Source organism: Entelurus aequoreus, linkage group LG24 (genome assembly GCF_033978785.1).
Source record: "Entelurus aequoreus isolate RoL-2023_Sb linkage group LG24, RoL_Eaeq_v1.1, whole genome shotgun sequence".
NCBI lineage: Eukaryota > Metazoa > Chordata > Actinopteri > Syngnathiformes > Syngnathidae > Entelurus > Entelurus aequoreus.
In genome coordinates, this window is record NC_084754.1 from 34,567,136 (window position 1) to 34,594,384 (window position 27,249).

The 27,249-nt window shown below is 38.3% G+C and overlaps 1 protein-coding gene across 1 annotated transcript in view; it reads left to right on the top strand.

The window, feature by feature from the left end:
* Positions 1-246: 246 nt before the first annotated feature.
* The window catches only part of LOC133641705 (mucin-2-like), a 59,389-nt gene continuing 32,386 nt past the window's right edge, over positions 247-27,249 (top strand). Inside the window, exons 1-26 of the mRNA XM_062035647.1 lie at positions 247-283; positions 1,979-2,023; positions 10,379-10,634; positions 10,697-10,811; positions 12,055-12,145; positions 12,220-12,353; positions 12,434-12,650; positions 13,192-13,317; positions 14,465-14,579; positions 14,649-14,799; positions 14,888-15,001; positions 15,077-15,146; positions 15,240-15,377; positions 18,140-18,304; positions 18,416-18,510; positions 18,704-18,830; positions 23,426-23,681; positions 24,572-24,624; positions 24,701-24,804; positions 24,908-25,059; positions 25,144-25,282; positions 25,428-25,538; positions 25,644-25,823; positions 25,969-26,208; positions 26,295-26,451; positions 26,606-26,734. Of these exons, the coding sequence (XP_061891631.1) occupies positions 247-283; positions 1,979-2,023; positions 10,379-10,634; positions 10,697-10,811; positions 12,055-12,145; positions 12,220-12,353; positions 12,434-12,650; positions 13,192-13,317; positions 14,465-14,579; positions 14,649-14,799; positions 14,888-15,001; positions 15,077-15,146; positions 15,240-15,377; positions 18,140-18,304; positions 18,416-18,510; positions 18,704-18,830; positions 23,426-23,681; positions 24,572-24,624; positions 24,701-24,804; positions 24,908-25,059; positions 25,144-25,282; positions 25,428-25,538; positions 25,644-25,823; positions 25,969-26,208; positions 26,295-26,451; positions 26,606-26,734 (3,517 nt within the window). The remainder of the gene's footprint in view (positions 284-1,978; positions 2,024-10,378; positions 10,635-10,696; positions 10,812-12,054; positions 12,146-12,219; positions 12,354-12,433; positions 12,651-13,191; positions 13,318-14,464; positions 14,580-14,648; positions 14,800-14,887; positions 15,002-15,076; positions 15,147-15,239; positions 15,378-18,139; positions 18,305-18,415; positions 18,511-18,703; positions 18,831-23,425; positions 23,682-24,571; positions 24,625-24,700; positions 24,805-24,907; positions 25,060-25,143; positions 25,283-25,427; positions 25,539-25,643; positions 25,824-25,968; positions 26,209-26,294; positions 26,452-26,605; positions 26,735-27,249) is intronic.

The following is a 27,249-nucleotide window of genomic DNA, read 5'->3' on the forward strand; positions in this document are numbered from 1 at the left end:
GATCTAAATGTTGCCCCCTGCAGGGAGTTTGAAGAATCACATGCTAATGTGGGACTTCACAGTCAAATACATGTTGGTTCACGGTCATTATGTTTTTATTTTGAACAGTTTCCCTAGGTATTTCACCAATTATAAAATTGGCCACAACTTGTTTGAACGAGACAACTCGTGAGTATGTTTACTATACACATGTGTAGTTAATTCTGAAATTGTTGATGGGAAAGCTTTTTTAGCATGACCGTCAACATGGTTGCCTTTGAGAACAAACGTTTAACTAGTGATGGTCAGATGAAACCTCATGAGGCATTGAACCACTTGGGCCAATTAGTTGGAGAAGTTCTCGAAGTTTCAACGCATGCTTCGGCACAAGACTCTACCTGCTGGTCAAATGTATAGTTACAAACAGATGCATCTTTATCGGCCGATAAATGCTTTAAAACATGTCATATCGGAAATTGTCGGTATCAGTTTTTTTATTATCGGTATCGTTTTTATTTTATATATTTTTATTTTTTTTATTAAATCAACATAAAAAACACAAGATACACTTACTATTAGTGCACCAACCCAAAAAACCTTCCTCCCCCATTTACACTCATTCGCATAAAAGGGTTGTTTCTTTCTGTTATTAATATTCTGGTTCCTACATTATATATCAATACAGTCTGCAAGGGATACAGTCCGTAAGCACACATGATTGTGCGTGCTGCTGGTCCACTAATAGTACTAACCTTTAACAGCTAATTTTACTCTTTTTCATTAATTAGTAGTTTCTATGTAACTGTTTTTATATTGTTTTACTTTCTTTTTTATTCAAGAAAATGTTTTAAATTTATATATCTTAATTTATTTTATTATTATTTTTTAAAAGGACCTTATCTTCACCATACCTGGTTGTCCAAATTAGGCATAATAATGTGTTAATTCCACGACTGTATATATCGGCATCGGTTGATATCGGTATCGGTAATTAAAGAGTTGGACAATATCGGATATCGGCAAAAAGCCATTATCTGACATCCCTAATCTTAACCACATAATGTGTGATGCATTGAAATGTTGCGTCTGTTATGGCTCTAAAAAATGACAATGAATCACAAAAAATGTTTGACAAAATGGTTTTGCTAGGTAAATCAACAAATAATAAAATATGTTTTATGTGTTATACATGTATATACAGTACATGCCACCTCATTCAATGCATTTTCTTTATTTTCATGTCTATAGATATAGACTATAGACTAGATTGTCATTGAAGGCATCAAAACTATGAATGAACACATGTGGACTTATGTACTTAACAAAAAAAGGTGAAATAACCGAAAACATGTTTTATATTCTAGTTTCTTCAAAATAGCCACCCTTTGCTCTGATTACTTTTTCGCACACTCTTGGCATTCTCTCGATGAGCTTCAAGAGGTAGTCACCTGAAATGGTTTTCACTTCACAGGTGTGCTTGAAGCTCATCGAGAGAATGCCAAGAGTGTGCAAAGCAGTAATCAGAGCAAAGGGTGGCTATGGGAAGAAACTAGAATATAAAACATGTTTTCAGTTATTTCACCTTTTTTGGTTAAGTACATAGTTGTGATGCCTTCAATGACAATCGAAAATGTCAATAGTCATGAAAATAAAGAAAACGCATTGAATGAGGAGAAGGTGTGTCCAAACCTTTGGCCTGTACTGTATATTGTGTGTTAGTATCTTGCCAACATGGTAGATTCACATGATAGGGCAGCTTGTATCATGTTTTTTTTCTGTCCCCTTGAGGAAATAGCATAAAGAGGAAGATGACAATATAATGTAACATGCACAATGATGTACAGAACAGAGACGATTTAGTTCATTTTTGGTTTTAGGCCATTCTTTTTTTTTTTTTGGACAAAACTTCATCATACAGCTATTGATTTCTGGTAGCTGGTAAAAAAGAGTAACTACAAAATACTTTTCTTTGGTGTTTGCAGAGATCAACACATTTGAGAACTGACGTCGCCGAGAATCGAACCCACGTCTTGTGGAATAAAAGGTGGATACATGAACCGTTGCACTACCAAAGTTCTGATGATGCTATTGATGAGCAATTTTTCTCACAGTTGGTATTGTTTTGCCTTTGTTTAGTGTTTCTTCCTGTCTCGCGCTCTTACTTTTGTTCACCTACCTGTTTTAGTTTGTTCTGCGACTTAATCCTGGCTTCTGAGCGTTATGCTCCTCACCTGTTTCTGAATTGTAAATAGGAGGCTCACTTGTCCCTGATTGCCATTCAGGAGGGTTTTTTTTTAACACTGTCGCTTGCTCCTTGATGTTGGTTTGCTATCTTATGTTCATGACCCACATTGTACAGCCTCTAATATTTTCTTCTGCTTTGACATAGAAACGGCTAATTTATTACTTTTTAAAGATTAAACATCATATTGCGTTACTACTTACAATAAAAATAATCTGAGTACTCTCAACACTGGTTATCTGGCAATAAAACAGTGAGACAATCTTAAGCACTTTGAAAGTTTTTTTTTTATATGCCGGTATATTTCGGATACTGGTGTGCAAAATATAAATACAGCGGTATCAGTTTTGGTCCAAATCGCCCAGCCCTACTTGAATCATGAAGTTGGTGTGAGGCAGCGGACATTTCCACGTCAAGTCCACTCTTTATACATTTCACCTTTGCCGTGAAAAAGGGCGTGTGTCAGGTTTTTGTGTGTGAGCAAGCTTGTTACATGAGGTCTCAGGTCAATGCAGAGATGAGTGAGGACATGAATGATGTGCATTTAAGTCAAACATACTTTAAAAAAGTTACTGTATGACATTCTGACAATAAAATTAAATTTGTGTCAAAATATTGTTTTTTTTTAATTTACTGTTATTATTCGCAATTAATCAAAATGCAAATGTGTGACTAATCTGATTTTAAAATGTCGTTTGACGGCTCTATTTGAAATGAAACACTTGTTTCTCTCAATCAAATGCAAATTAATTCATAACCTTTGTTAATGTTAATTTTGCGGGATTTTTAAAAACTATAAACCTACCATGAAAATGACATAAAATGTAAAACTTACAAAATCAGCACGGCTTTAAATAACCTATTTTCTCCACTGTAATATCAAACCAAATAACCAAACCAAACCAAATAGGTAGCGTCTCTTTGCTCTGAGTAATTGGGCTATGACTGCCAAATAACATTTAATAAGTGTCATGTCAAAGAAACATGTTTGTGTTTTCAAGCACTTGACAATTCAGTTTTACAGGCAACAACTGTGGAAAGTTTATTTAAATGACCAGTAAATCAATAAGATGCAAAGTCATGAATTGTCAACCTGCTAATCAAAACTGTTGTTGGCTAATTTGGCGAATCTACTGTCCTCCCTTAGTCAATACAATAAATGCTGTCAGTCAAGAATAACCACACAAGTCTTCATCGTGCAGCTGTCCAGTGATAGGAGTGGTTCCAAACCCTATTTGCACTTGGAGGAGCTTCCACTAAATCACTATTTGGGAACATGCATGATAACCCTGTTTGTTCTTAAGAACTAATGACTGATGAAACACATGAATAAACAGATTTTATTAGCTTAGTGTGCGGGATGGGACGTTAAAAGTAAACACCAAGTTAGGTTTGAGCACTCTCTGACTAATATTGTTGCGTGCGTGAATTGATGTCACAGGTCTGTTACAACATTTAAAAACATCCATCCATCCATCCATTTTCTACTGCTTGTTCCCTTTGGGGTCGCTGGGGGCCCTGGAGCCTATCTCAGCTACAATCGGGCGGAAGGCAGGGTACACCCTGGACAAGTCAACAGTAATAGTTCAAATGATTTACAGTTGTCCCTTTCTCACTTAAATCTAATTTAATTAATCACATACACACTTTTACCAGCGGTGTGCCGTCAGGGGCAGCAAGGCCTTCTCAGCTGGCCTAACATAACCAGAAATCATGATCATAATTAAAGATAAAATAATTTTTTAATTTACTTTTCTAAATATCTAAAATTATTCATATTCTCTTCATGTCCTATTTTGCTCCTTACAGTGCTGCTGTTTTTAGTTTTAGTTTGTATCCAATCAGAATTCAGCTAGCTTATCTTGCCATGCTGTACCAAATCTGCCCGAGGCCTTCAGAATCAACAATGCGGGTGTCGGTGCACTGTAAGTGAACGGACACATACAGTTGATAGACAATTGGGATTGCCAATCAGATCACGAGTTGTTGTCAGCAAGGCCTTCTAGATGACCTCATATTGAACGTGACATTTACACGTCCTGTGATTGGATACTCATCGGATGAATTTGAGAACACATATAGTTGAGAGACAGTTGCGATAGCCGATCAGATCACAAGTTGTTGACAGTAGTCTATCGAAGTAGCCTGATGTTAACGAGACTGTAATTGGATACTCACTTGTTATGCCAAAGTGAGTATCCATTCACAAGATGCAATTTAGCAGGAAGCGGGACGTGTTGCGCCGTAGCCAGACCGGGATAGCAGAGAAGGAGAACAAAACGTTGATTAGGTGGCAGGTATATATTTGCGAGGCCATTTTCAAGAAGGATATTTAAAAAGAAACTACATCTTGTGAGAAGATGTTGGCCAACCCCGGAAGCTAGCTCAGCTGTTCTGGCGATGAAATGGGGAAATGCCCGCCATTTCCAATCGAATAAGCCAACGACGAGGGGTACCACTGGCTTATACGCCATCGAATAGGTGCTATAAATTGTGAGTTTAAATATTTGATTATTTTAATATGTTTTTTGCAATTTTTATTTTGACAATTCCACATAAGATATGTTTTAATTGCCAATGCGTTTTATTTTTTTTAAAATACGCCAGAAAATAACCTGTTTAGTTGGACCGAATGTGACGTATAGCGTTATGCCTAAAAAGGAGCTTTTGACGGTGGTCGTGTAGGAAAAGGACTCCTCTAGACGAGGCTGCTGACAACAAAAATATTTCTGCCTTGCTTGCACTATGCGTTACAAGGCCCTCAGTTAAAATACTTTACTATCCAAAGGGCTTTAATGCTCACAGTCTTTGCGATTAAGCGTGTTCACTATCCATGACAGCTCTGCATCCTAAACTAGCAACGATGCTGCTGACTTCTGCTGTTGTTCAACTCTTAATTCGGTGTTGAGTTTGAGTTTATTTCGAACATGCAAGCATACAACATGATACATCACAATTTCCAGTTTCTCTTTTCAACATGTTCGAAAAGGAGTAGGAAGAAGCAGAGCTTATTTAATCCTACCCCTTTTCTTTACATAACAGTTGCTGAAACTTTTTTTTATTCACTTCCTGTTCTCAATTTTTTCACAATAAACTCCATATGTAATCACAATAAAAATAAATAAATAAATAATAGTAAGAATTTAATAATAATAATTGGTGAAGAAAGTCATATTTCATATGATGAGATAAGTAAGATTACTTTAAGAATGAATGAATGAATGGATGAAATAAATTGAAAATGTTTGTCATGGTTCTTCTTCTTTGTACTTTGTAAACACTTTAAGTTTGAAGAGTTTCTTGAAGTGTATCATATTAGTACATTGTTTGATTGCTTTGCTTAATCCATTCCATAATTTAATTCCACATACTGATATACTGAAGGTCTTAAGTGTTGTACGTGCGTACAAATGTTTTAAATTACATTTTTCTCTAAGATTATATTTCTCCTCTTTTGTTGAGAAGAATTGTTGTATATTCTTGGGTAGCAGGTTATAGTTTGCTTTGTGCATAATTTTAGCTGTTTGCAAATTCACTATGTCGTGGAATTTCAGTATCTTTGATTCAATAAATAAAGGATTTGTATGTTCTCTATATCCAACATTATGTATTATTCTAACTGATCTTTTTTGTAACACCGTTAATGAATGAAGTGTACTTTTGTAATTATTTCCCCATATTTCTACACAGTAGCTCAGATATGGTAACACTAGTGAGCAGTATAGACTATGAAGTGATTTTTTGTCTAGAACATGTTTTGCTTTATTCATTATTGACGTGTTTCTTGCTACTTTATGTTGTATATTTTTTACGTGAGATTTCCAGTTCAATTTATCATCAATCATTATACCTAGAAATTTGGTTTCATTTACTCTTTCAATTTCTATTCCGTCTATTTGTATTTGTGTTTGACTTTCTCTTCTACTATTACCAAATAGCATTATTTTAGTTTTGCTAAGATTCAACGATAGTCTGTTTTTGTCAAACCATCTTTTTAATTTGTTAATTTCTTCTGCTATTATTTGTATTATCTCCTGTGTGTTCTCTCCTGAACAAAACGCTGTTGTATCATCCGCAAATAATACTAACTTTAAATCTTTTGTAACTTTACAAATGTCATTTATATAGAGATTGAATAATTTAGGTCCTAATATTGATCCCTGAGGTACACCACAGGATATATTTAGCGTTGTAGACATGTGTTCGCCTAGCTTCACGTATTGTTTCCTGTTCGTTAGATAACTTCTTATCCAGTTTAAGACTAACCCTCTGATGCCATATCGTTCTAGTTTTTTGATTAAAATATTGTGATTAATTGTGTCAAATGCTTTAGTTAGATCCATAAAAACTGCTGCTGCACATTTTTTACTGTCTATTGCATTGGTAATTTCTTCTGTAATTTCAATTAAAGCCATTGAAGTTGAGACATTAGCTCTGTATCCATATTGGTTCTCTTCGAGTATTCTATTTTTATTTATGAAACTCTCTAATCTGTTATTAAACAGTTTTTCAATGATTTTAGAAAATTGTGGAAGTAAAGAAACAGGTCTATAATTTGTAAATTGATGTTTATCTCCAGTCTTATAAATTGGTGCAACTTTAGCTATTTTCATTTTGTTTGGGAATGTACCTGTTTGAAATGATAGATTACTAATATACATTAATGGTCCTGATATCTCTTCTATAACCTTTTTTATCGTATCCATATCAACTCCATTACAATCAGTTGAAGTCTTAGATTTACATTTTTTCACGATTATAACTATTTCCTCCTGTGTCACATTACTGAGGAACATGGAGTTGGGATTTCGCTCTATGGTATCATTATAGTCCTCAATTGGAACTGGGTCTGGAATCCTTTCTTCCAATTTTGGTCCAATATTTACAAAATAATTATTGAAGCTCTCAACTACTTCCTTTATGTTGTCATTGTTTTTATTTCCGTCTAAAAAGTATTGAGGGTAGTCCCTCTTTGTGCCTTTTTTAATAATGCTATTGAGGATGCCCCATGTTGCTCTCATATTATTTTTGTTCCTGTCCAATAATTCACTGTAATATTCTTTTCTACATGATCGTAGTATTTCTGTTAACTTGTTTTTATACTTTTTGTACTTAATTTCTGCCTCTATAGTTCTTTGTGCTATAAATTCTCTATATAGTGTATTCTTCTTCTTACAAGCATTTTTTAATCCTTTTGTCATCCATGGTTGGTTATTCTTTCTCTGTTTATTACTAAGTTGTATCCATGGACAATGTTTGTCATAAAGTATTATGAACTTGTTTAAGAAATGTTCATATGCTTCATCAACCTCTTTTTCATTATACACATTGTCCCAATCTTGCTTTTGTAGCTCAATTTTGAAAGCAGTCATCCTCTTCTCTGTGCATAGTCTTCGAAATGTCCTTTTGTCTTCCATTTTCTTCTTGTAGTGTCCATCATATATTGTAAAAACTGGCAGATGATCACTAACGTCGGTAATAAGTAGACCACTTGTAGTGTTATTGTCAAACTCATTGGTAAAAATATTATCAATAAGCGTGGCACAGTGTGCTGTGATTCTACTTGGCTTTGTGATTTTTGGATACAAACTGTCACTTAGAAAAAGTTGGACAGTTGACACCTTGGGTAATTGTGACAAAACAGTTTTCTTCTACGCCTTTTCCTCTTCTGCGTTTTTAAAAAATATTAAACTCTCAAACCGTGCCAATAAGTATTTCAATACGTCTACCGCAATCAAAACTGTGCACATGCGCAGTATCATGGAATAGCCTGAGAAGGGAGGAGGGGCTGTCGAAACAATCATGATTGATTGAGCGTTTTGGTGTATTTTTATTCAAGCCCACAAATAAAAAATAAGAAAATAAATAAATATGTGTTTTAAATATAATGCATCTTTATAAATTGTATTTATAAGACGTTGGGGGGCCCCAGGTAAATGCCTGTGTTTGCCTAATGGTAAGTTTGCCCTTGACTACAGTCTTTTACAAATAACTACTCACCTGATCTAAATACTTTTTAATACAGTACTGAGGTTTTATTGTTATTTACCTAAAATATAATTTCCCCTAATAAATGTGCATTCATTTCTATTTACGTGTTTTTTCATTTTATTTTTGTTTTTCATTTGTGGATTCGGAAATTTGGCGCCCCACACAGCTACCTGTTTTGCCTGTCGCAGAGACAAAGAGAATAAAAACTGACAAGAGGGTTAAAATACCAAAGACTATAAAAATGGGAGCCTTTACCTCCCTGCTTGGCACTCGGCATCAAGGGTTGGAATTGGGGGTTAAATCACCAAAAATGATTCCCGGGCGCGGTCACCGCTGCTGCTCACTGCTCCCCTCACCTCCCAGGGGGTGATCAAGGGTGATGGGTCAAATGCAGAGAATAATTTCACCACACCTAGTGTGTGTGTGACAATCATTGGTACTTTAACTTTAACTTAACTCATTTCATTTTTCATTTTCATGAAACTTTCACAAAATGTTTAAAATGGGATAATGAACAAGTCCTTATGTTTTAGGGCTGATCCTGGGGTTGTTCCAATAAGAATATGTTGGTACTATTACCGGAACCAAAATGTATTTCGATACGTTTGATACTTTTCAAAATAAAGGGGCCTACAATAAATGTCATATGGGCTTCATTTGAACACAAAATCTTATAATACATTAAACAGACATTTCTTGTTGCACTCAAAGAACAATTTTATAAGGGAAAAATTTAAATTAGAATTGTATCAAATGCTTCATGATTTATGGTTGCCACTCTTGGTCTGGCTTTAAGACAAATAAAATCATTAGTAAATAATAAAAAACAATACTATGGTTAATAGTACACAAATAAGACACAGGTAAAACACACATTGTTAAAGATTAAACACAAATTGTTGCACTTTGTTTCCAAATTCAATCATTTCACTTGCATTAGTTTACGCTACATGAGCGGTTTGGACTGCGCTGGTAATTGGCAACAAGCCAACCAGCTACGTATCTAAATGTGCACCGCAGGAGAGCTAGTTAAGTACATTACCTGTCAATTTGACTGCTTGTTATTTATTTGTTTAGCTAAGTTTGAAGCAAAGGTGGTAATGCACTAATCATGCCATATTTGGCAAGGCATATTCTAAAGCAGCTGCAACTTCTTGTTTAAAGCGTCACCTTTATTGATAGTTTTGAAGCATAAATATCTCGATATTGTGCTCTGTACGACACCACCGCACAGCAGCATGTGGATGAAAAAAAGGCAGTATAGTGTCATTTTTTATTTATTAGTACCACTGTACTTTTTTAGTACCGGTATATTGTACAACCCTAGATCCGGATAATTTCTACTACTTTACCCTACATTTGTTTACCTTAGAAACCTCAACTTCTGTGTGTGCATGCTAGTGGACCCGCAGAGAGAGTGCACACTGACAAGAGGGTTCACTCCTTTTCTTTCATTCAGCTATAGATAGCTCACAGAGTTATGGGCACATTTCGATTAGATATTCAGCAATAGCCGAAATGGGATAAGTAAGAAGTGATTACATTTTTGGGGTGATCCGGATCACCGTCTGGATACAGGACTTTTTTTTACTATCGGGCCAAGGTCTGCGTTCTCCAGGGGGCCTCATGTAACTAGAGTTGCGTGGCTTTGGGATCCTGAAAATGTGAAATCAAACCATGGAGGCACGGCGGAGATATTTAAAAAAGCTAGTTCAATCCCTGCTTTTTCTGTTCCACCCGAGACTCGAAACTGGGTAGCCGGCATTTTCAGGTATCTCTAGTGAAATCTCTCAAATGATCTGCAAGCATATTTGCTCAGTGATGTCAGAAGGAGGATGTAAGTATCATTATATTGGACTAGCTAAAGACGTCAGACGTCCATTCATCACATTCTCCATGTGGTGGCAATAAAACTGTCCTCGAAGAAGGTGTGATCAAATTGAGCAGTGGAGATATAAAGAACTACTGAGAGGGGGTTAATATCTATTACCTGCCTTGGTGATAGAAAGTCCCCAGTGGCAGCCATGAGGTGGAAATGCGTGGGCTTGTTTTTGCTTACTTCGTTTGTTGTCACCGAAGTCCATGCCAGACTTGGTAAGACCAATCTAATCAGACACCTTGTTATGACTTATGTATTCTTACCCAAGTTTTTCCCGTCTCGTTTAGTTCGCAACCATGTCAGCAGCATCTGCAGCACATGGGGAAGAGAACACTTCAAGACGTTTGACGGTGATGTGTACCAGTTCTCCGGCCCTTGCGAATACAACCTGGCCTCAGACTGCCACATGTCCATCCAGGAGTTCTCAGTGCACATAAGGAGGGAGCAGAATGATGGGAACCCAACTGTCCGCTACGTGATGGTCACCATCAATGACCTTACCTTCCACCTCACAAAGGAAGTGGTCACTGTCAACCACCAACCGTACGTAAACACACTATTATTCTGCTAGTTCCCATTATCTTATGAGTTGTCATCTCTTTTAGGGTCTCAATGCCGTACTATAACGGTGGCGTTCAAGTAGAAAATAATGCCGTCTACATCAAGCTGCAGTCCAAAGTTGGCCTTGTCGTCATGTGGAATGGTGATGATGCGGTCATGGTAAAGATGCTGCTGTCAAACGCATTTTTTGTATCATCTAACCCTTAATAGAATTTAATATTTACAGCAGAAAAAGTTTTAGTGTATTATGTTTGTTTAAGTTTGAGATTACATGTTGAATCTTCAGATTTTAATTGATAATACTTAAGTATACAGTAGTACATTAACATTGCCTATTGAAATGGATTAGAATCAATTGGTGCTTTGTCCCCCAAAACAGCACAGTTTTAACATGTTTTAACATGCCTGTTAAAAAGAAAAAACTAACTTTTAGATAAGAAATGTTGTATGGAAACAATGCAATAGAATGTCCTACTAACAACTACATGTACCTTGGAGAATGGACTTCTACGGTATGTCCTTCCAGCTGATTTGCTGTCAAACACAACATCAGTAGTTTTTCCACATTTTCATGGATAAATGTCCGGTATTTAGGTACTATTTTACCATTCTTGGCTGCCATTAGACTCATTCTGCTTCAGTATGGTGCAGACTAGCAATGATAGTCTGCTTCACCAAGTCGACTACACACACTGTCATGTTTTTGATGATTTAATTTTAGAATTCATTGAATATCATCCACTTATTTGTCTTCGCACTGTCCTTCACAGTCACTTTCTTCTTTTCCATGTTTGGGAAACAAAGTTGTGTCCAGCTCTAGTTGAAAGCTCATGCGAGCGAATAAGACCAGATGTTTTTGGTCGAATCTTATGGGGTTTTACTGTTACATTTGCTTTGCCAACTATTGGTGTAAATGATTGAATCTGAAGTTTTTTCTTGGAATTTAAGGCATAACAATTAGTCGAGAGACAGCTCTTATCTCAAAACACTCTTAAGTTGGGGCACTTTTAAGTTGAAGTACCACTGTAATATAATTTTCTTTCATCCTTGAATTACCATATTGACCTGAATCTAAGACAAACCTTAAATAAAATACAAGTCTTAGTTTTTTTTATATATATTTGCCCAACCTAAATTATGGACACTTTTTTTTCACATGGATCTTTGTGCCATGGCTGCATCTCTCCCGGTTGATGGTGTGTGTGAGTAAAACGAAGAAAAGCGCTGAATCGCTTGGTTTGTACATACAATATAAAACACCCACATTATAAGACAATTATTCGGGTCAGTATGGTATTTCATTTGCTAGTAGAACATTTTCTGCTAAATTATAGTGAAGTGTTTAAGTTGCTACGACTATCGGAGAGGTTGCAAAACTTATATTTATGTATTCCCTCTGTAGGTGGAGGTTGATCAGGACTATGCTAATCGCACTTGTGGACTCTGTGGTGACTACAACGGTGTTCCTGTCTACAATGAGTTGATTTACAATGGTCGGTTTCTAAAAGGACGTATCAAGACAATCTCTGGTCATCTCAAATCTGACGAGTCACGTTTTCATTTGCAGATCGAATAATTAGCCACATCGAATTTGGTAACAGCCAGAAAGTTCATCATCCAAACGATGACTGTGAAGACCCCTTTGAGGAGTATGGAGAACAGCTTGAAGATGTGCCACTAGAGGATTCTTGCGAGGAGTTTGTGAGTTTGTATTAAATATCAATAGTGACATAACATTGGATACAAAACTAACTAAACCATCTTTTTTTTTTATCTTTCAGAAAACCATCTGCCGCCAAATGTTTTTTTCAGAGCCCTGGAGCCCCTGTACCCAACTTATTGACCCTACGCCATACGTACAGGCTTGTGTTCAGGACATGTGTGGCTGCAACAACCGCACTAATAACTTTTGTGTCTGCAGCACACTTTCTGAGTTCTCTCGACAGTGTTCCCACGCTGGTGGACACCCTCCCAACTGGAGGACACCGCAATTCTGTGGTACTGAATAACTTCCTTTTATTTTGTTCTTTAACAGTGTCATTTTTATATTACAAATAGTGGGGCAGCAACAACTTAAATAGGCTACACTATAATTAGTTGTTTGATATATTTTAACTTCCATTTTCTCTTTTAATAGCAATGTAAATCATACAGATTAAAAGCATGTAATTCATTTTCAAACTTTACAGGTATCTTGCAAACATTTTTGTTTCCTGGTCGCACAGCTTTGCATCGACACATTTTGCTAGGCAGAGTTCTACCTGGCAGGGAGCATGTATCTTTAATACACAGGTGCCACTGCTACAAAGGGTAAAATCATTTATTTAAAAAATAACAATATGTAGGCCTAACTATTCGTCATAAAGTGAAAGTTAAGACAAGCCAAGTCAGGTCTATTCTATTATCCGACACACTCATAGATCTGAACCTTTTTGTGTGATTTAACATTCAGCACTGATAAGGAAGGAAAAAATGCAGTCCGATACAATGTTGTGTGATAAGTCACATGAATCCACCCCTCCTTTTTTCGTCTTTACAGCCAAACAGTGCCCATACAACATGGTGTATGAGGAGAGTGGTTCTCCATGCATGGACACGTGCACACACCTGGACACAAGTTCTCTGTGTGAGGATCACAGAATGGACGGCTGTTTTTGTCCTCCTGGTCAGTCCTTTGCACATTTGAACACAAGTTATTAAAGACAATCAAATACAGTGGTGTTAGAAAGTTTATAGTTTGGCTCTTCTTCTCGATAACTCATCCAAATAACTTGTACTTTATTTTTTACATTTTGGAATCCGCAATTAAATGGCTTTTCTAACTTGTTTAACTTCCCCCATTCTCCTTCTTAATTCTTAACTGAATTCTGTTGACTTTCCCATTGTTCTGCATATTGTTTGATATAATGAGCTCTGTCAAACTAACCTGTTTTATAGACCGGCTGCAGTGAATAATGATGGCTAACCAGAAGTTACTAGTGTTGGACCTTAGTCTGGTTGAAAGACATTAGAACATTCAGCACCATTTTTAAATTTTTTATATATATATATATATATATATATATATATATATATATATATATATACGCATACAGGGGGCGTGACGGTCCAAACTTTTTCCACCGAGGGCAGCATACTGAAAAATCAAAGGCGATACCGTGAAGCTGAAATTTCCCTGATTGACAAAAAAAAACTAACATTTTATCGTCATTGTACTTTTAGTAATTTATTGAAATTGCTATACAGTATTTTTTTAATGTAAATATGTAATTATTTACATAAATATGTGGTTATTGCTTAACGGTGACTTGAAGTTTGTCATCAGGTGTCAAACTCAAGGTGATTTGATGAACCTTTCACAGTTTCACGCTACAATCTTTGAGACAAGCATATGCTACTGGCAGGACCAAACAGTTAGACCCACAGCGTGGATTACTTTGGGTTTGTCCGCTTGGGCCGGATCTAATAAAACAAGGCCTTGTTTTATTAACATTAACAATAGTATCAACATGTCAGATTGTTCTCGCTATAGTATATGCATTTTTTGAATAATGTGTCTATTTGTTCTGTTTTTTATTTTTATTTTATTTTAACTATAAACAATTAGCTTTGGGCTGCAATGCCCACGAGTCGCTTTTTGGACACCCCTGATGTATATGTAATGTATGTGATAATTCTGACCATTTGATTAGAGCAAAACCAAAACACATGTACATTTGAGCAATTAACTAAGATTAATATTGACATTAAAGCCAATAATGAATAAACTTCTGACCACAACTATATGTTTTCCCAATGTGTAAATGTATTAGGAACTGTGTTTGATGACATTTCCCTGAGAGGGTGCATAGCTCAGTCCGAATGCCAATGCAAGCATGGCAGAATCTACAACTCCAGTGAGGGCTACCACCAAAACAAGGAGATATGGTAACTGATATGTTCCACACTTTATTATGTATTTGTCTGGAGCGTGTGTTGAAATGACCTGTGTTTCAGTACGTGTTTTCAGGGCAGATGGTCTTGTGAGTATCTTGAGACATCAGCTACATGTGCAGTGGAGGAGGGCTCACATTTAACCACCTTTGATGGGAACTCCTACACCTTCCATGGGAATTGTTTTTACACACTAGCCAAGGTTGAAAGCAAGGTGAGTGAAGAATAATTGGCAGATAATATACGGTAAATAAGCCATTAACATGACAATAATCACATTTGAATATGCATGTATTTTCCAGGATGTGTCAAGTCCAAAGTTTACTATACAGGTCCAGTTGACGCCTTGTACAAACCAAGAGTTTGACACTTGTCTCAAGGCCCTTAAAGTCCTGCTAAACAATGACAGAAATAACGTGAGTTGAAGCGCGCCACTCAAGACTTGTGCGCGCTGTCATCTGCAGTATATCAAAAAATGCATTTCTGTTCAGGTATTGATGTTCACTTCTGATGGGAAAGTAAAGCAGAACCAACGGACCATGACTTTGCCATACCAAACAGGTGGATCACAATATCCAAAGCTCATCTTTATTTTATTTCTTCTTGTCTTCAAATGAAACAGTTTGTTGTTTGTTTTGTTTTTTTTACTTAAAGGGGACATCAACATATTCCACGCCTCATCTTTTCACATTATGCTCCATACTTCTTTTGGGTTGCAAATACAAGTACAGCATGTGCCTCTCATGCAAGTTTATGTGAGGCTGGAGCAGAGTTACAAGGGAAAGACACGTGGTGAGTTTTACATGTGTTAAAGTTACCAAAATGTCACCTCTATATAAGAACATTATAGTTTCTGTAATAATTTCCATATTATAATCTATATCAGGGCTCGGCAACCAAAAATGTTGAAAGAGCCGTATTGGACCAAAAATACAACAACAAAAAAAATCTGTATGGAGCCGCAAAAAAATTAAATGCCTTATATAAGTGTTATAATGAAGGCAGCACATGATGTTTATATTAGCTATTATAGCCTACTATCAAAATGACTATGTGTTGCAGACTGAGGCAAATCTTAGTTGACAGAAATGTTGAAATGTAATATTTATTCTACACATTTTTACAACATTGGAAAACATTAGTAAAACGGAGGCTTCTCAGAGGGTGAGATAACTCCTGGAATTTACTGGCTTAGAATTACCAAAGGTATAGATGTGTGTGTCCAAGTTAAAAGGAAACGGCAGGCTGTCTTCTTCTAATGGATATATTACAATCTTTGCAAGCTGGGTAACGTTTGTGGTGGTGTATAACGGCACACAAACAACTACCAGAAATGCAGCCAATATTACATACAGAGTCATGAGACGTGCAAATATAAAATAAAAACACAGAGGACATAAGTAACGGAAATTAAATGAGCTCAAATATACCTACAAACAAGGCATAATGATGCAATATGTACATGCAGCTAGCCTAAATAGCCTGTTAGCATCGATTAGCTTGCAGTCATGGATTGACCAAATATTCCAGATAAGCACTCCGGCAAATCGATAAAATCAACAAAGCTCACTTTTGTGCATTCACGCACAGCATACAACGTTTGGTGGACATAATGAGACAACGAAGGAGTGGCATAAAACACGTCTTTCTGTCGCAGCTTTAGAGAAAGTTGTACATGTAAACAAACTACAGTGAGTTCAAGGACCGCCAAAATTAGTAGGACAAAATGGCGCTTGACAAATACTCTCATTAGTGAAGTATGTTTAATACAAACAATGAGATGTCTAACAATTAGGAAGGTTTGTGTCATGTTTGTCCTCCTACAGAAACCATATTAAAACCGAAAATATATTTTTTCCACCATCTTTTTCCATTTTCATAGATTTTTGAAAAAGCTCCAAGGAGCCACTAAGGTGGCGCTAAAGAGCCGCATGCGGCTCCAGAGCCGCGGGTTGCCGACCCCCGATCTATATGATGTGCTGGATTACAATATTTGGTTCTCAAGTTGGTGCTAGACACATTATATACAGTATCTGCAAAGATGACTGAGATTCAACTAGCATTAAAGCTAACACGGTCACATTTACAGAAATCTTTATTAATGTGTGCTGTCCTTGTTTAAAGGAATGGCTTATATAATAATAATAATAATAATAATAGGACCCCAAAGCAGAGATGGACAATGATGTTTAATAACAAAAAAATGCAGTCACGAGGAGTGAAAAAACAAACACATTGCGGGAAATGCACAAAAAACACACTCAAAAGAAGTGGAGAGTACACTACATAGCAGTACCGGGATGGAACCAAGTAAAGATAGGATGCGTGGAGCCAGAGGGAGAGATGATCACAAAGGAGCCACGCGACAGGGATCGTCCTTGGAGCTGAGTGAGCCATAGGTAATAACGAGCATGGCCGCCGCTGCTGCTCACTGCTCCCCTCACCTCCCAGGGGGTGGAACAAAGGGATGGGTCAAATGCAGAGGATTATTTCATCACACTTAGTGTCTATCAGTGGAACTTTAACTTTTAACTGGCAACGCTGTAACAGTCTGCAGGGCTTAAAAAGGACCAATTGTTAAGTGGCTGCAGGTGTGAGAGAGAGGCTCCGCCCAGGACTGCAATAGGCACTGCAAAAAAAGACAGGGGGAAGCAACACAAAAAACACAGTTTTAATTGACACAGCCAAATATTGTTTTACAGTATATCTCTGATATAAAAACTAAGATTAAAGTATGCAGTAGTGTACAACTTCAGCATCACTTATACTGTATGTCACATCAATTCTTTCTTTATCCTTCTCAAATTGTTTCTGTTACACCTCCCATAGGAGGAAGAAAATAATTACTGTCACTATAAATAGTATAATTTGTCTATAAAATTGCTATAACATTACGTCTGCATAATATTGTAAGTTTATTAACATTAAAGGAAACAACACACTGGCCTTTCCACACTGGGATACAGTGCTACATACGCTTTGTCGTGGGTTATGGTTATACTTGTATAGCGCTTTTGTACCTTTTTTTTAAGGTACTCAAAGCGCTTTGACACTATTTCCACATTCACCCATTCACACAAACATTCACACACCGATGGCGGGAACTGCCATGGAAGGCGCTAACCAGGACCCATCAGGAGCAAGGGTGAAGTGTCTTGCTCAAGGACACAACGGACGTGACTAGGATGGTAGAATGTGGGGATTGAACCAGGAACCCTCAGGTTGCTGGCACGGCCACTCTTCCAACCGCGCCACGCAGTCCCCGTCATATTCTGGTATCGCAAAAAAAAAAGTTTTCTGAGTTCACACGTGCCCCCCTGACATTACACATGTGTTTTACACCAGTCGGTGTCTCTCACTCATCTTTGCACGGACTGTTTAACAACACACACCTTTCAGGTAACCATCTGCGATTAAGATAAAGGAGCATATACAAACAAAATAAATTGCCTGATCAATTTGAGTGTCTTAATGCAATAATTTTTTTTAGATAAATCACATGAGTTAAATCCTTATTTTCGACAGCCCTTATTTAAATGAATTTATTTCATCAGGTTTATGCGGCAACTACAACCTCGCCTTGTCTGACGACTTTAAGACCCCTCAGGGGATTGTTGAGGGAACGGCGACAACGTTTAGTAACACTTGGAAGGCCAACCAGATGTGTCGAGACACAAGGGAGAGACTTGATGACCCCTGTTCTCTTAGCATTGAAAACGGTAGACATATACAGCCCTCAAACACACACAAAATTCTATCAATTTGTTCTTTTTGAAAGTATTTTTGATGATAAATAGTGTTCTTGTTTTGTTTTTGTTTTTAATTTTCAGAATTGTACGCCAAACATTGGTGTGCCTTGCTGTTGCGTCCGAATAGCACCTTTGAACAGTGCCATTCATTAGTGGATCCTGATGTTTACTATAAGGTACCGTCAAGTTCACTTCAATGCAGCTAGGCACGACACTTTGGAGTGCTAAAATCTCGTTTGTCTTGACTGATCTGCAGTTGATACACTGCCTACTTTAGTATTGACAGTGGAAATGCCTTAAATTGATCTTTGTACTGAACTGTACCACTTGTTGTAAACACGACTTAACACCGTGCACTGTTTTCTGCAGCGCTGCACTTATGCCAGCTGCAACTGTGACAAGAATGAAGCCTGCCTATGTGCTGTCTTCTCCTCCTATGCACGAGCTTGTGCATCGAAGGGAGTCTTCCTGACCGACTGGAGGGCAAATGTTTGCGGTAAGGACTTCCTTAATGTAGTTTGATACGCTATATATCCCCTGTTTTAATATTTCAGTTCCTGTAGTGGCAGGACAACACAGGTCGTACAGTATGTAGCGCCTATTTCCTCCTGTGCAGAACAAGGTCAAATCTATCTTTGTCCGCCCTATTTGTTGATGGTTATATCCGGGTAACTTTCTGGGGCTAACATAATTTAATAGCAACGGAGTAGTGCCAGGACGAAAAAGTCCTCAAGGAGTTAAGAGTGTTAAAAAAATTAGAATCCATTTTTTTTTTTACTTGTTTGCTTAAATCTCTCAATCAACTTTAGTCCTAAATAAAAATAGCTATTGCGTGAAAAAACTATAATTTTTTCGCTTTGTTTTCTGAAAACTATAGGTTTTTGCACACAAGCTGCTGTCCTACCACCACAACAGAGGCCACTTGGCTGGTAATAGTTCAAATGCGGCCATGATCGATAGACTTAGCGACGGTCAAAGCCTTGTGAGAAATAGCCTTGTGAGAAATACCTTTCAGTATTAATGGTTACCCATGCCTTGGGCACTAATACACTCCCATACCATCACAGATGCTGGCTTTTGAACTTAGCGCCTATAACAATCTGGATGGTTCTTTTCCTCTTTGGTCCAGAGGACACGATGTCCACAGTTTCCAAAAAAAAATTTAAATGGGGACCTGTCAGACAACAGAACACTTTTCCACTTTGCATCAGTCCATCTTAGATGAGCTCGGGCACAGTGAAGCCAGCAGCGTTTCTGGGCGTTGTTGATAAATGGCTTTCGCTTTGCATAGTAGAGTTTTAACTTGCACTTACAGATGTAGCGACCAACTGTATTTACTGGCAGTGGTTTTCTGAAGTGTGCCCATGTGGTGATATCCTTACACACTGATGTCGCTTTTTGATGCAGTACTGCCTGAGGGATCGAAGGTCCGTAATATCATCGCTTACGTGCAGGTTCTCTGACCCTTTTGATGATATTACGGACCGTAGATGGTGAAATCCCTAAATTCCCTGCAATAGCTCGTTGAGAAATGTTCTTAAACTGTTAGACAATTTTCTCACGCATTTGTTCACAAAATGGTGACCCTCGACCCATCCTTGTTTGTGAATGACTGAGCATTTCATGGAAGCTGCTTTTATACCCAATCATGGCACCCACCTGTTCCCAATTAGCCTGTTCACCTGTGGGATGTTCCAAATAAGTGTTTGATGAGCATTCCTCAACCTTCTCAGTCTTTTTTGCCACTTGTGCCAGCGTTTTTGAAACATGTTGCAGGCATCAATTTCCAAATGAGCTAATATTTGCAAAAAATAACAAAGTTTTCCAGTTCGAACGTTAAGTATCTTGTCTTTGCAGTCTATTCAATTGAATGTAGGTTGAAAAGGATTTGCAAATCATTGTATTTTGTTTTTATTTACGATGTGCCGACTTCACTGGTTTTTGGGTTTGTAGTTTTATTACTAATCTCATGTATATGTAGGTCTGATCTTTACCCCAGTACCATGGAACTTTAACATTTACTGAACAGATGATGACTAATTTTATGAACATTTCTCAGAATTATTATTAAGGCAAATGGGAATTAGGATGGTTAAAATAAAATGAAAAACATAGCATATATTTTGACTTGACTTGACTTTATTTATTCATGCTTGCAGTGGAGCCAAGGCCCCACTGAAAAAACAGCTGAACTTTACAATGAATATTAAACAAACAAAGATAAAAAAAAATTAAAAGAACAGACAGTATTTTATATAAAAAAAACATTTTCATTTTCAGGGCAACAGCAGCATGGAAACTATTAGCATTCTGGTATATGACTGTATTACTTATTTAATTAGATAGTATTATTATACGGTTTAATTGCAGTATGCAGGGTAGAGTTTTTAAGTGTCTTTGTCTTGGCTTTGGGCTCGGGTTCAGCCAGCTTATGTTGGTTCCTCAATGTCCTGGCAGTGCGGCTGCCTCGTGTTGGAGGTAGCAGGTCATGCAGAGGGTGTTGCTCATCATGCATATCCCTGACCAGCTTCACTGCAGCCTCCTCTCTCCTGGTCTGGAGTGATGGTAGGGGTTGTGAGATGTTTCCAGCTCTCCTCGTAATGATTTTACAGGCACGTTTCTGGACTCGCTCTAGCTCTGCCTGTTGTTTTTTGGAGCAGCCCACTAAGAGCACTGAGCTATATTCCAGACACGGCCTGATGAGAGTGGTGTAGATGGTAACAAGGTCGTCTGCAGGTAGTCCATGTCTCGCCATGACTGTGAGGTAGTGCAGCCGCTTGGAGGCGGTTTTTATTGCCTTCTCCATGTGCACATCTCCAGTCAGGTTTTGATCGAGGTGGTAACCCAGGTATTTTGTTGTTTCCACAACAGGGACCTCCTGTCCCCCCAACATCAGTGCAGGAGGTTGTGATGGATTTCGGGCAAAACATATCCGGAGTTCTACCGACTTTTTCCCGTTGAGTATCATTTTCTTATTTGCTGCCCATTCATCCAGCCTTTGTGCCTCCTGGCACATCGTTGTGTCTGACATGATGTTGGATATGGGGATCGCTCTCGATAGCCCGATGTCGTCTGCATATCCGACATCAAGGGTGTCCTCAAAAACAGCATCCCGGGTGGCCATGTAAAGGAGGAAGACATATGGGGAGACAACACCCCCTTGTGGCACCCCAGATGTAACTTCAATCCAGGGGCTGTGAGCTCCATTTGCCACCACTCTCCGTCTCCTTCCTGAGATGTAACTATGTAGCCAGGCTGTCAGATATGGGCACAGTCCTAGGTCCAGTATGTTTTGCATCAGGATCCCATGGTCAATTACATCAAAAGCTCTCGACATATCTGCCAACAGTACTCTCACCATCGTTGGTTTGGAATCGGTTTCGGTAAGCCATGTGTGCATTGCCCTGACTAGAGCCATTGTAGTACTGTGCTTAGGCAGATATGCATATTGATTTTTACATATGTCAAGCACTGTTGGCATAAGCTTTTTCAACACAAAACGTTCTATTGTTTTCCCCACACAAGAAGTTAGTGAGATAGGACGCCAGTTTGAGATTGAGCCAGGGTCTTGGCCTTTGGGTATGGGACAGACATTTGACTCCTTCCATACATCGGGGACACACCCCTGTTGGAAAGAGCAGTTGGCCAGATGTGTGATGACCGGTGCCAGGTCCTCTGCATGTTCTTTCAGCAGCCAGGTGGGAATGCCATCCGGCCCACTTGCCTTCTGGGGGTCCAGCCGAGTGAGGGCTAGCTTCATCTCACCTATGCTACAGATGTCACTTGGTGTAGCTCTTGGTAGGGGATAGACACAATAGGGCGTTGCTTTAGTCCACGACTCCGCAAAGAAGTTGTTCAGGGCTTCTGCAGTTTTGTCCTCTTCAACTTCTTGGATTTTGATTATTCCATCAGTTGATGATTTAGCGCGTCCTAGTCCTTTATTTATATAGTCCCACCACTCTTTGGGGTTCTTTTTCTTTAGGTTTTGCATTTAATTTTTATAATATCTAGTTTTTGCCTTGCGTATAAGTCTTTGGACGGAGTTTCTGATTCCTCTCCATGTTCCCACTTTACCCCATTTATTGTGGGCTTTTTGTCTTTTCTTTATAGCCTGTTTTATTTTCTCTGTCATCCATGGTTTGTCCGCATTTGTAATTTTTTTCAGTCGCACAGGCATGCATATGTCCATTGCTGTCTGGATATAGTTGTTAAAACTTGCTGCTTTGGCAGTGACGTCCACAGCCTCATAGACAGCAGACCAGTCAGTCATAGCAATGCATGTTGACAGAGCCTCTTTTCTTTCTGTGGTCACTAATCGAGCCCTCCTCCTCTTCACCTGTTGTTTCTGCCCTGTTGTATTCACTGGGCTCAGCACCAAGCACTTGTGGTCGCTTGCACCTAGGGGGGCAAGGGTGGTTGGGGGGCTGTAGAAATTAGCCATGTTTGTAAAAATCAGATCTAGGGTGGCTTGCCCACGTGTATGACGTTTAACTATCTGCCGAATATTGGGGTGGGAGGAGGTCAGCATTTTTGTGGGCAATTTTTTGAAATCCCCACATAAATATAGCCCCATATGGGGGGAAGACGCTTTAATTGTGTCTATGGTGGTTATTAAATACTCCAGGACTTGGTCCTGGCACGATTTTTTATCTGCCCATGGTGGGTGATATAGGTTTCCCACAAATATGGTTGAGACACTGCTGGGGGTCCGGCGCGGTTGTATTTGAACCCATGCTATCGTGACACTACTCTACTGGGCTAAAATACAATTCCCTGTGTATCTCGAATATGAAACATTTTAAATAAAAATATCAAAATTGAACATAAATAACGCTCTTACAAAAACAATCATTCCACTAGGAGTAACACGATCCAAGTTATGGCCAAAAATAGAGCAACAAATCACCTGAAAGGGTGACACAATCCCCAAAATTACTTGGTTTAATACTATGATCTGACCATTCTTTTCTTAGCCTTTTTCAAACTTTGGGTCCAGGACAGTACTAATTGTGAAACGGGACAAGCGGTAGAAAATGGATGGATGGATGGAGTCTCTCATAATACAACCTTTTTTGCCTCTTGCCTTAATAGACAGGTACACAAAGAGCTGCCCAGCATCCCAGATCTTCTCATACAAGCATCAACGCTGCGAGCTGACTTGTAGATCACTGAGTGCAAAACTGCAGACTTGCTCCTCCGACTTCCTGCCTGTAGATGGCTGCTCCTGCCCCAAGGACCACTACCTGGATGAACATGATATTTGCATCCCCAAAGAGAAATGTCCCTGTTATCACAATGAGGCCTATATCAAGCCGGGGAAGTCCATCAACATCAATGACGAGCACTGGTTAGTTGGTTAAATAAATAACTGCAGATTAGTGATTTTATTTTGGTTCAGAGACAACTCTAGCTTCCCACAATGTCAGGGGCACAGGTACACATTATCTCCATTAAATAGTGGTGTACAAGCGCATTGAACAAGAAACTAATTAGGTGTGTTTTTTTACTATATAAACAGGATATTAAAATTCTCCCTTCACATTAGTCTTATTTTGTATATTCCAGGGAACCAACTTTTTTCTACAATGGACATCTGATTTTGGTTTATTTATTTTGTCAGAGTTACAGGAGCGCTCTGCGGTTTTTAAGGACCTTCTGCAAAAAAGCTAGTCAAAGATCACTTCTATGACAGCACAGTGTTTTAAGAGTTTGCTGTAAAAATGTGAGCCTCGCACAAATTTTTTGAACTGAACCACCAGTTTAATAGCCTAAATTATGAAAAAGAGAGGACCTAAATGGAAGCTTGAGTAACACTATTGGTATAGCTAAAGAAATTGAACAAATGACTAGTGGCTGCATCTGAAGTAAACAAGCTGCAGTAACACATTATTTTCATAAACCACGTTACGAAAAATAACTGACTAAACTATGATGTAAATTACAACATTAACCAATGTTATATCTTTGCTAAGTAGGTTAAAATATTAATGTAATGATCTGCCAGTTCCTCTATACAACAGGAGCACTCTAGTGTTTTTAGGAATTTGCTACAAAAATGTTTGTCTCCCAAGTTTTGAACTATGGTGTCAGATTTGGCCCCAGTTGTATAGCATTGCCATATTAGATTAAATGTTCTTATAATTTTGATTATACAATTATTATTGTAAAAGTGGAATTTTCACTGCATGTATCGTACGTGAGCTCAATCCATTCCATTTTGCTTGTATATTTATTTAGTGTGTGCAGGAACGGGGTGCTTCATTGCCGCTCTTGGAGAGCACGCTCATCAGGTATGTTGATTCATCTATTGTTCAGAGCATTTGATCAAAGATCTACCATACAAAGTTTTCTATTCCTCTTTTACAGTATGCCCTCCGCACAAAGAGTTTTTCAACTGCTCCTATGCTGGTGCAGGACAGCTTGGAGTCCAGTGTGCAGCATCTTGTTCAAATCTGGATAGCGATGATTGTGTGAGCTGTTTTTTGCCAAGTCTACCCGTCCCTCAGAACAAACACAGCCAGGGCTAAAACATGTTCAAATGTTTTTGTTCATTGCTGTGATCTTTCTTTTCAGGACTACGGTGAGTGTGAATCCGGATGTCAGTGTCCTCTTGGCCTTTTTGACGATGGCAAAGGTTTTTGTGTGGAAAAATCGGAGTGTCCATGTCAGCATAATGGTCAAATCTATGCCTCTGGAACGCAAATTCCTCAGCAGTGCAACACGTGGTATGATCTTAATACGACTGCATATGAGGCATAATTACTTAATCACAGTATTAATAGCGCTTATGTTTATTGTTTGGAATCCAGCACTTGCAAAAGCGGAAACTGGTTGTGCACAGAGGAAAAATGCTCAGGAACTTGCATTATTTATGGAAGTGGCCATTTCAATACATTTGATCAGCGAACATATGGCTTTCAAGGACACTGCAGCTATGTTGCAGTCAAGGTTAGTATATAGCCTAATACAAAATATGTAGATGTAAAGTTGAAATAATCATTGTAAGATCAGTGTTTGTCAAAATAGAACATTTGATTGATAACAAAAATATTTACAATGTTTTGTTATAATAATGTGTTTTTTCTCTTTCAAGAACAAATGTGGCAATAAAACAGCAGGGGACAACATTGGAGTCATCACAGAGAATGTACCATGTGGCTCCACAGGTACCACATGCTCAAAAACTGTCAGAATCCAGCTTGGGGTAAGACATACATAGCTTAATAGTGTCTGCATCCACTGCACTGTGTCTGTAAATAAAAATTAAAAAATCAACAGAAACATGTACTGTATTTCCTCGATATTGCAGCGAATGGAAATCAAACTAGCAAAAGGAAAATATGAAGAGGTGGACACGGGAAAGGGAAGTCAGATAAAATACACGATAAGAAGGGTTGGCATGTATCTGGTTGTAGAATCTGCAATTGGACTAGCAGTCATGTGGGATCGCAAAACAACTGTCCGCATCCTCCTGGAACGTCAACACAGTGTAAGTTACATTTCAGTTACTTAGCTAGTTTATAATTCAAGTTAATTAGGTTCATACTATATATTATAATATAAAACCTATTTTTGATATTAATTCCTGTTGTATATGCAAAGGGACTAAATGACTCGTTTGTTCGGCTGATCAGGGAGACGTATGTGGCCTGTGTGGAAATTTTGATGGCAATGGACAGAATGACTTCACCACTCAGGGGCAGCTTTTAGTGAACACCGTTTTAGAATTTGCCAACAGCTGGAAAACCTCCAGCAGTTGCCCAAATGTGGAAACAAACAGCGATCCTTGTGTGGCAACACCAAACCGACATCACTGGGCCAAAATGATGTGCAGCATTATAAACGGCGAAACATTCAAAGAATGTCACAATAAGGTAATGACAGATTTGGGCTTGATGATCGCAATCACACAAGCAGTTACGATTTCATTTGTAATCGGCCATGTGATTTTTGTAATCAGGTGGATCCACAGCCATATTATGAGAACTGTGTGAAAGACTCATGTGCCTGTGACACCGGGGGAGACTGTGAATGTTTTTGTACTGCAGTTGCAGCTTATGCTCAGGCTTGCAATGAGGCAGGCGTATGTGTGGCATGGAGAACACCAGATATCTGTCGTATGTACACAACAAACAAATATATAAATATAATGATGAACAATTTAAAATATTGTTCCTTTTACATGAGTGGCCATGATTTACGATTTTACTTCCAATTTAGGGCAGCATTTACGGTATTCAAAAGTATGCTGTATGTTTGCTTTCCTTCTAGCTGCCTTCTGTGATTATTATAACAACCCACAAGAATGCAGATGGCATTACAACCCATGTCATCAACCCTGCTACAAGACCTGCTTGAATCCAGAGGGAATTTGTAGCAACCCCTTACCCCAACTGGAGGGTAAGATCCTAAAGCAATCTTCTTTGATATGCCAGTGAATAAAATCATGCAGTTAATCTCAGGGCATTCAATCCATCGCAACTGGACTGTTTGGTTTGTCTTAAAAGACGTTTCACCTCTCATCTGAGTATGTTCCATCAGTTCATGCTCATAAACTTAAATTGGTCAGATCGAATTTTAGACTTAGATTAGTCAGATCTAGTCTAGCGGCTGGTGTCTATGCGCATGAACTGATGAAGCCTACTGAGGTATTGGCACCAGCCGCTAGACTAGATCTGACCAATCTAAGTCTAAGACTAGATCTGACCAATCTAAGTCTAAGACTAGATCTTACCAATCTAAGTCTATATGCATTAACTGATGAAGCCTACTCGGATGACAGGTGGAACGTCTTCTAAGACAAACCAAACAGTACAGTTGCGATCGATTGAATGCTCTGAGATTACAATGACCTGGATGAATGAGAACATTCATTGACATGATGCAGTTAAGCAACTCAGCATGTTGAAACTACT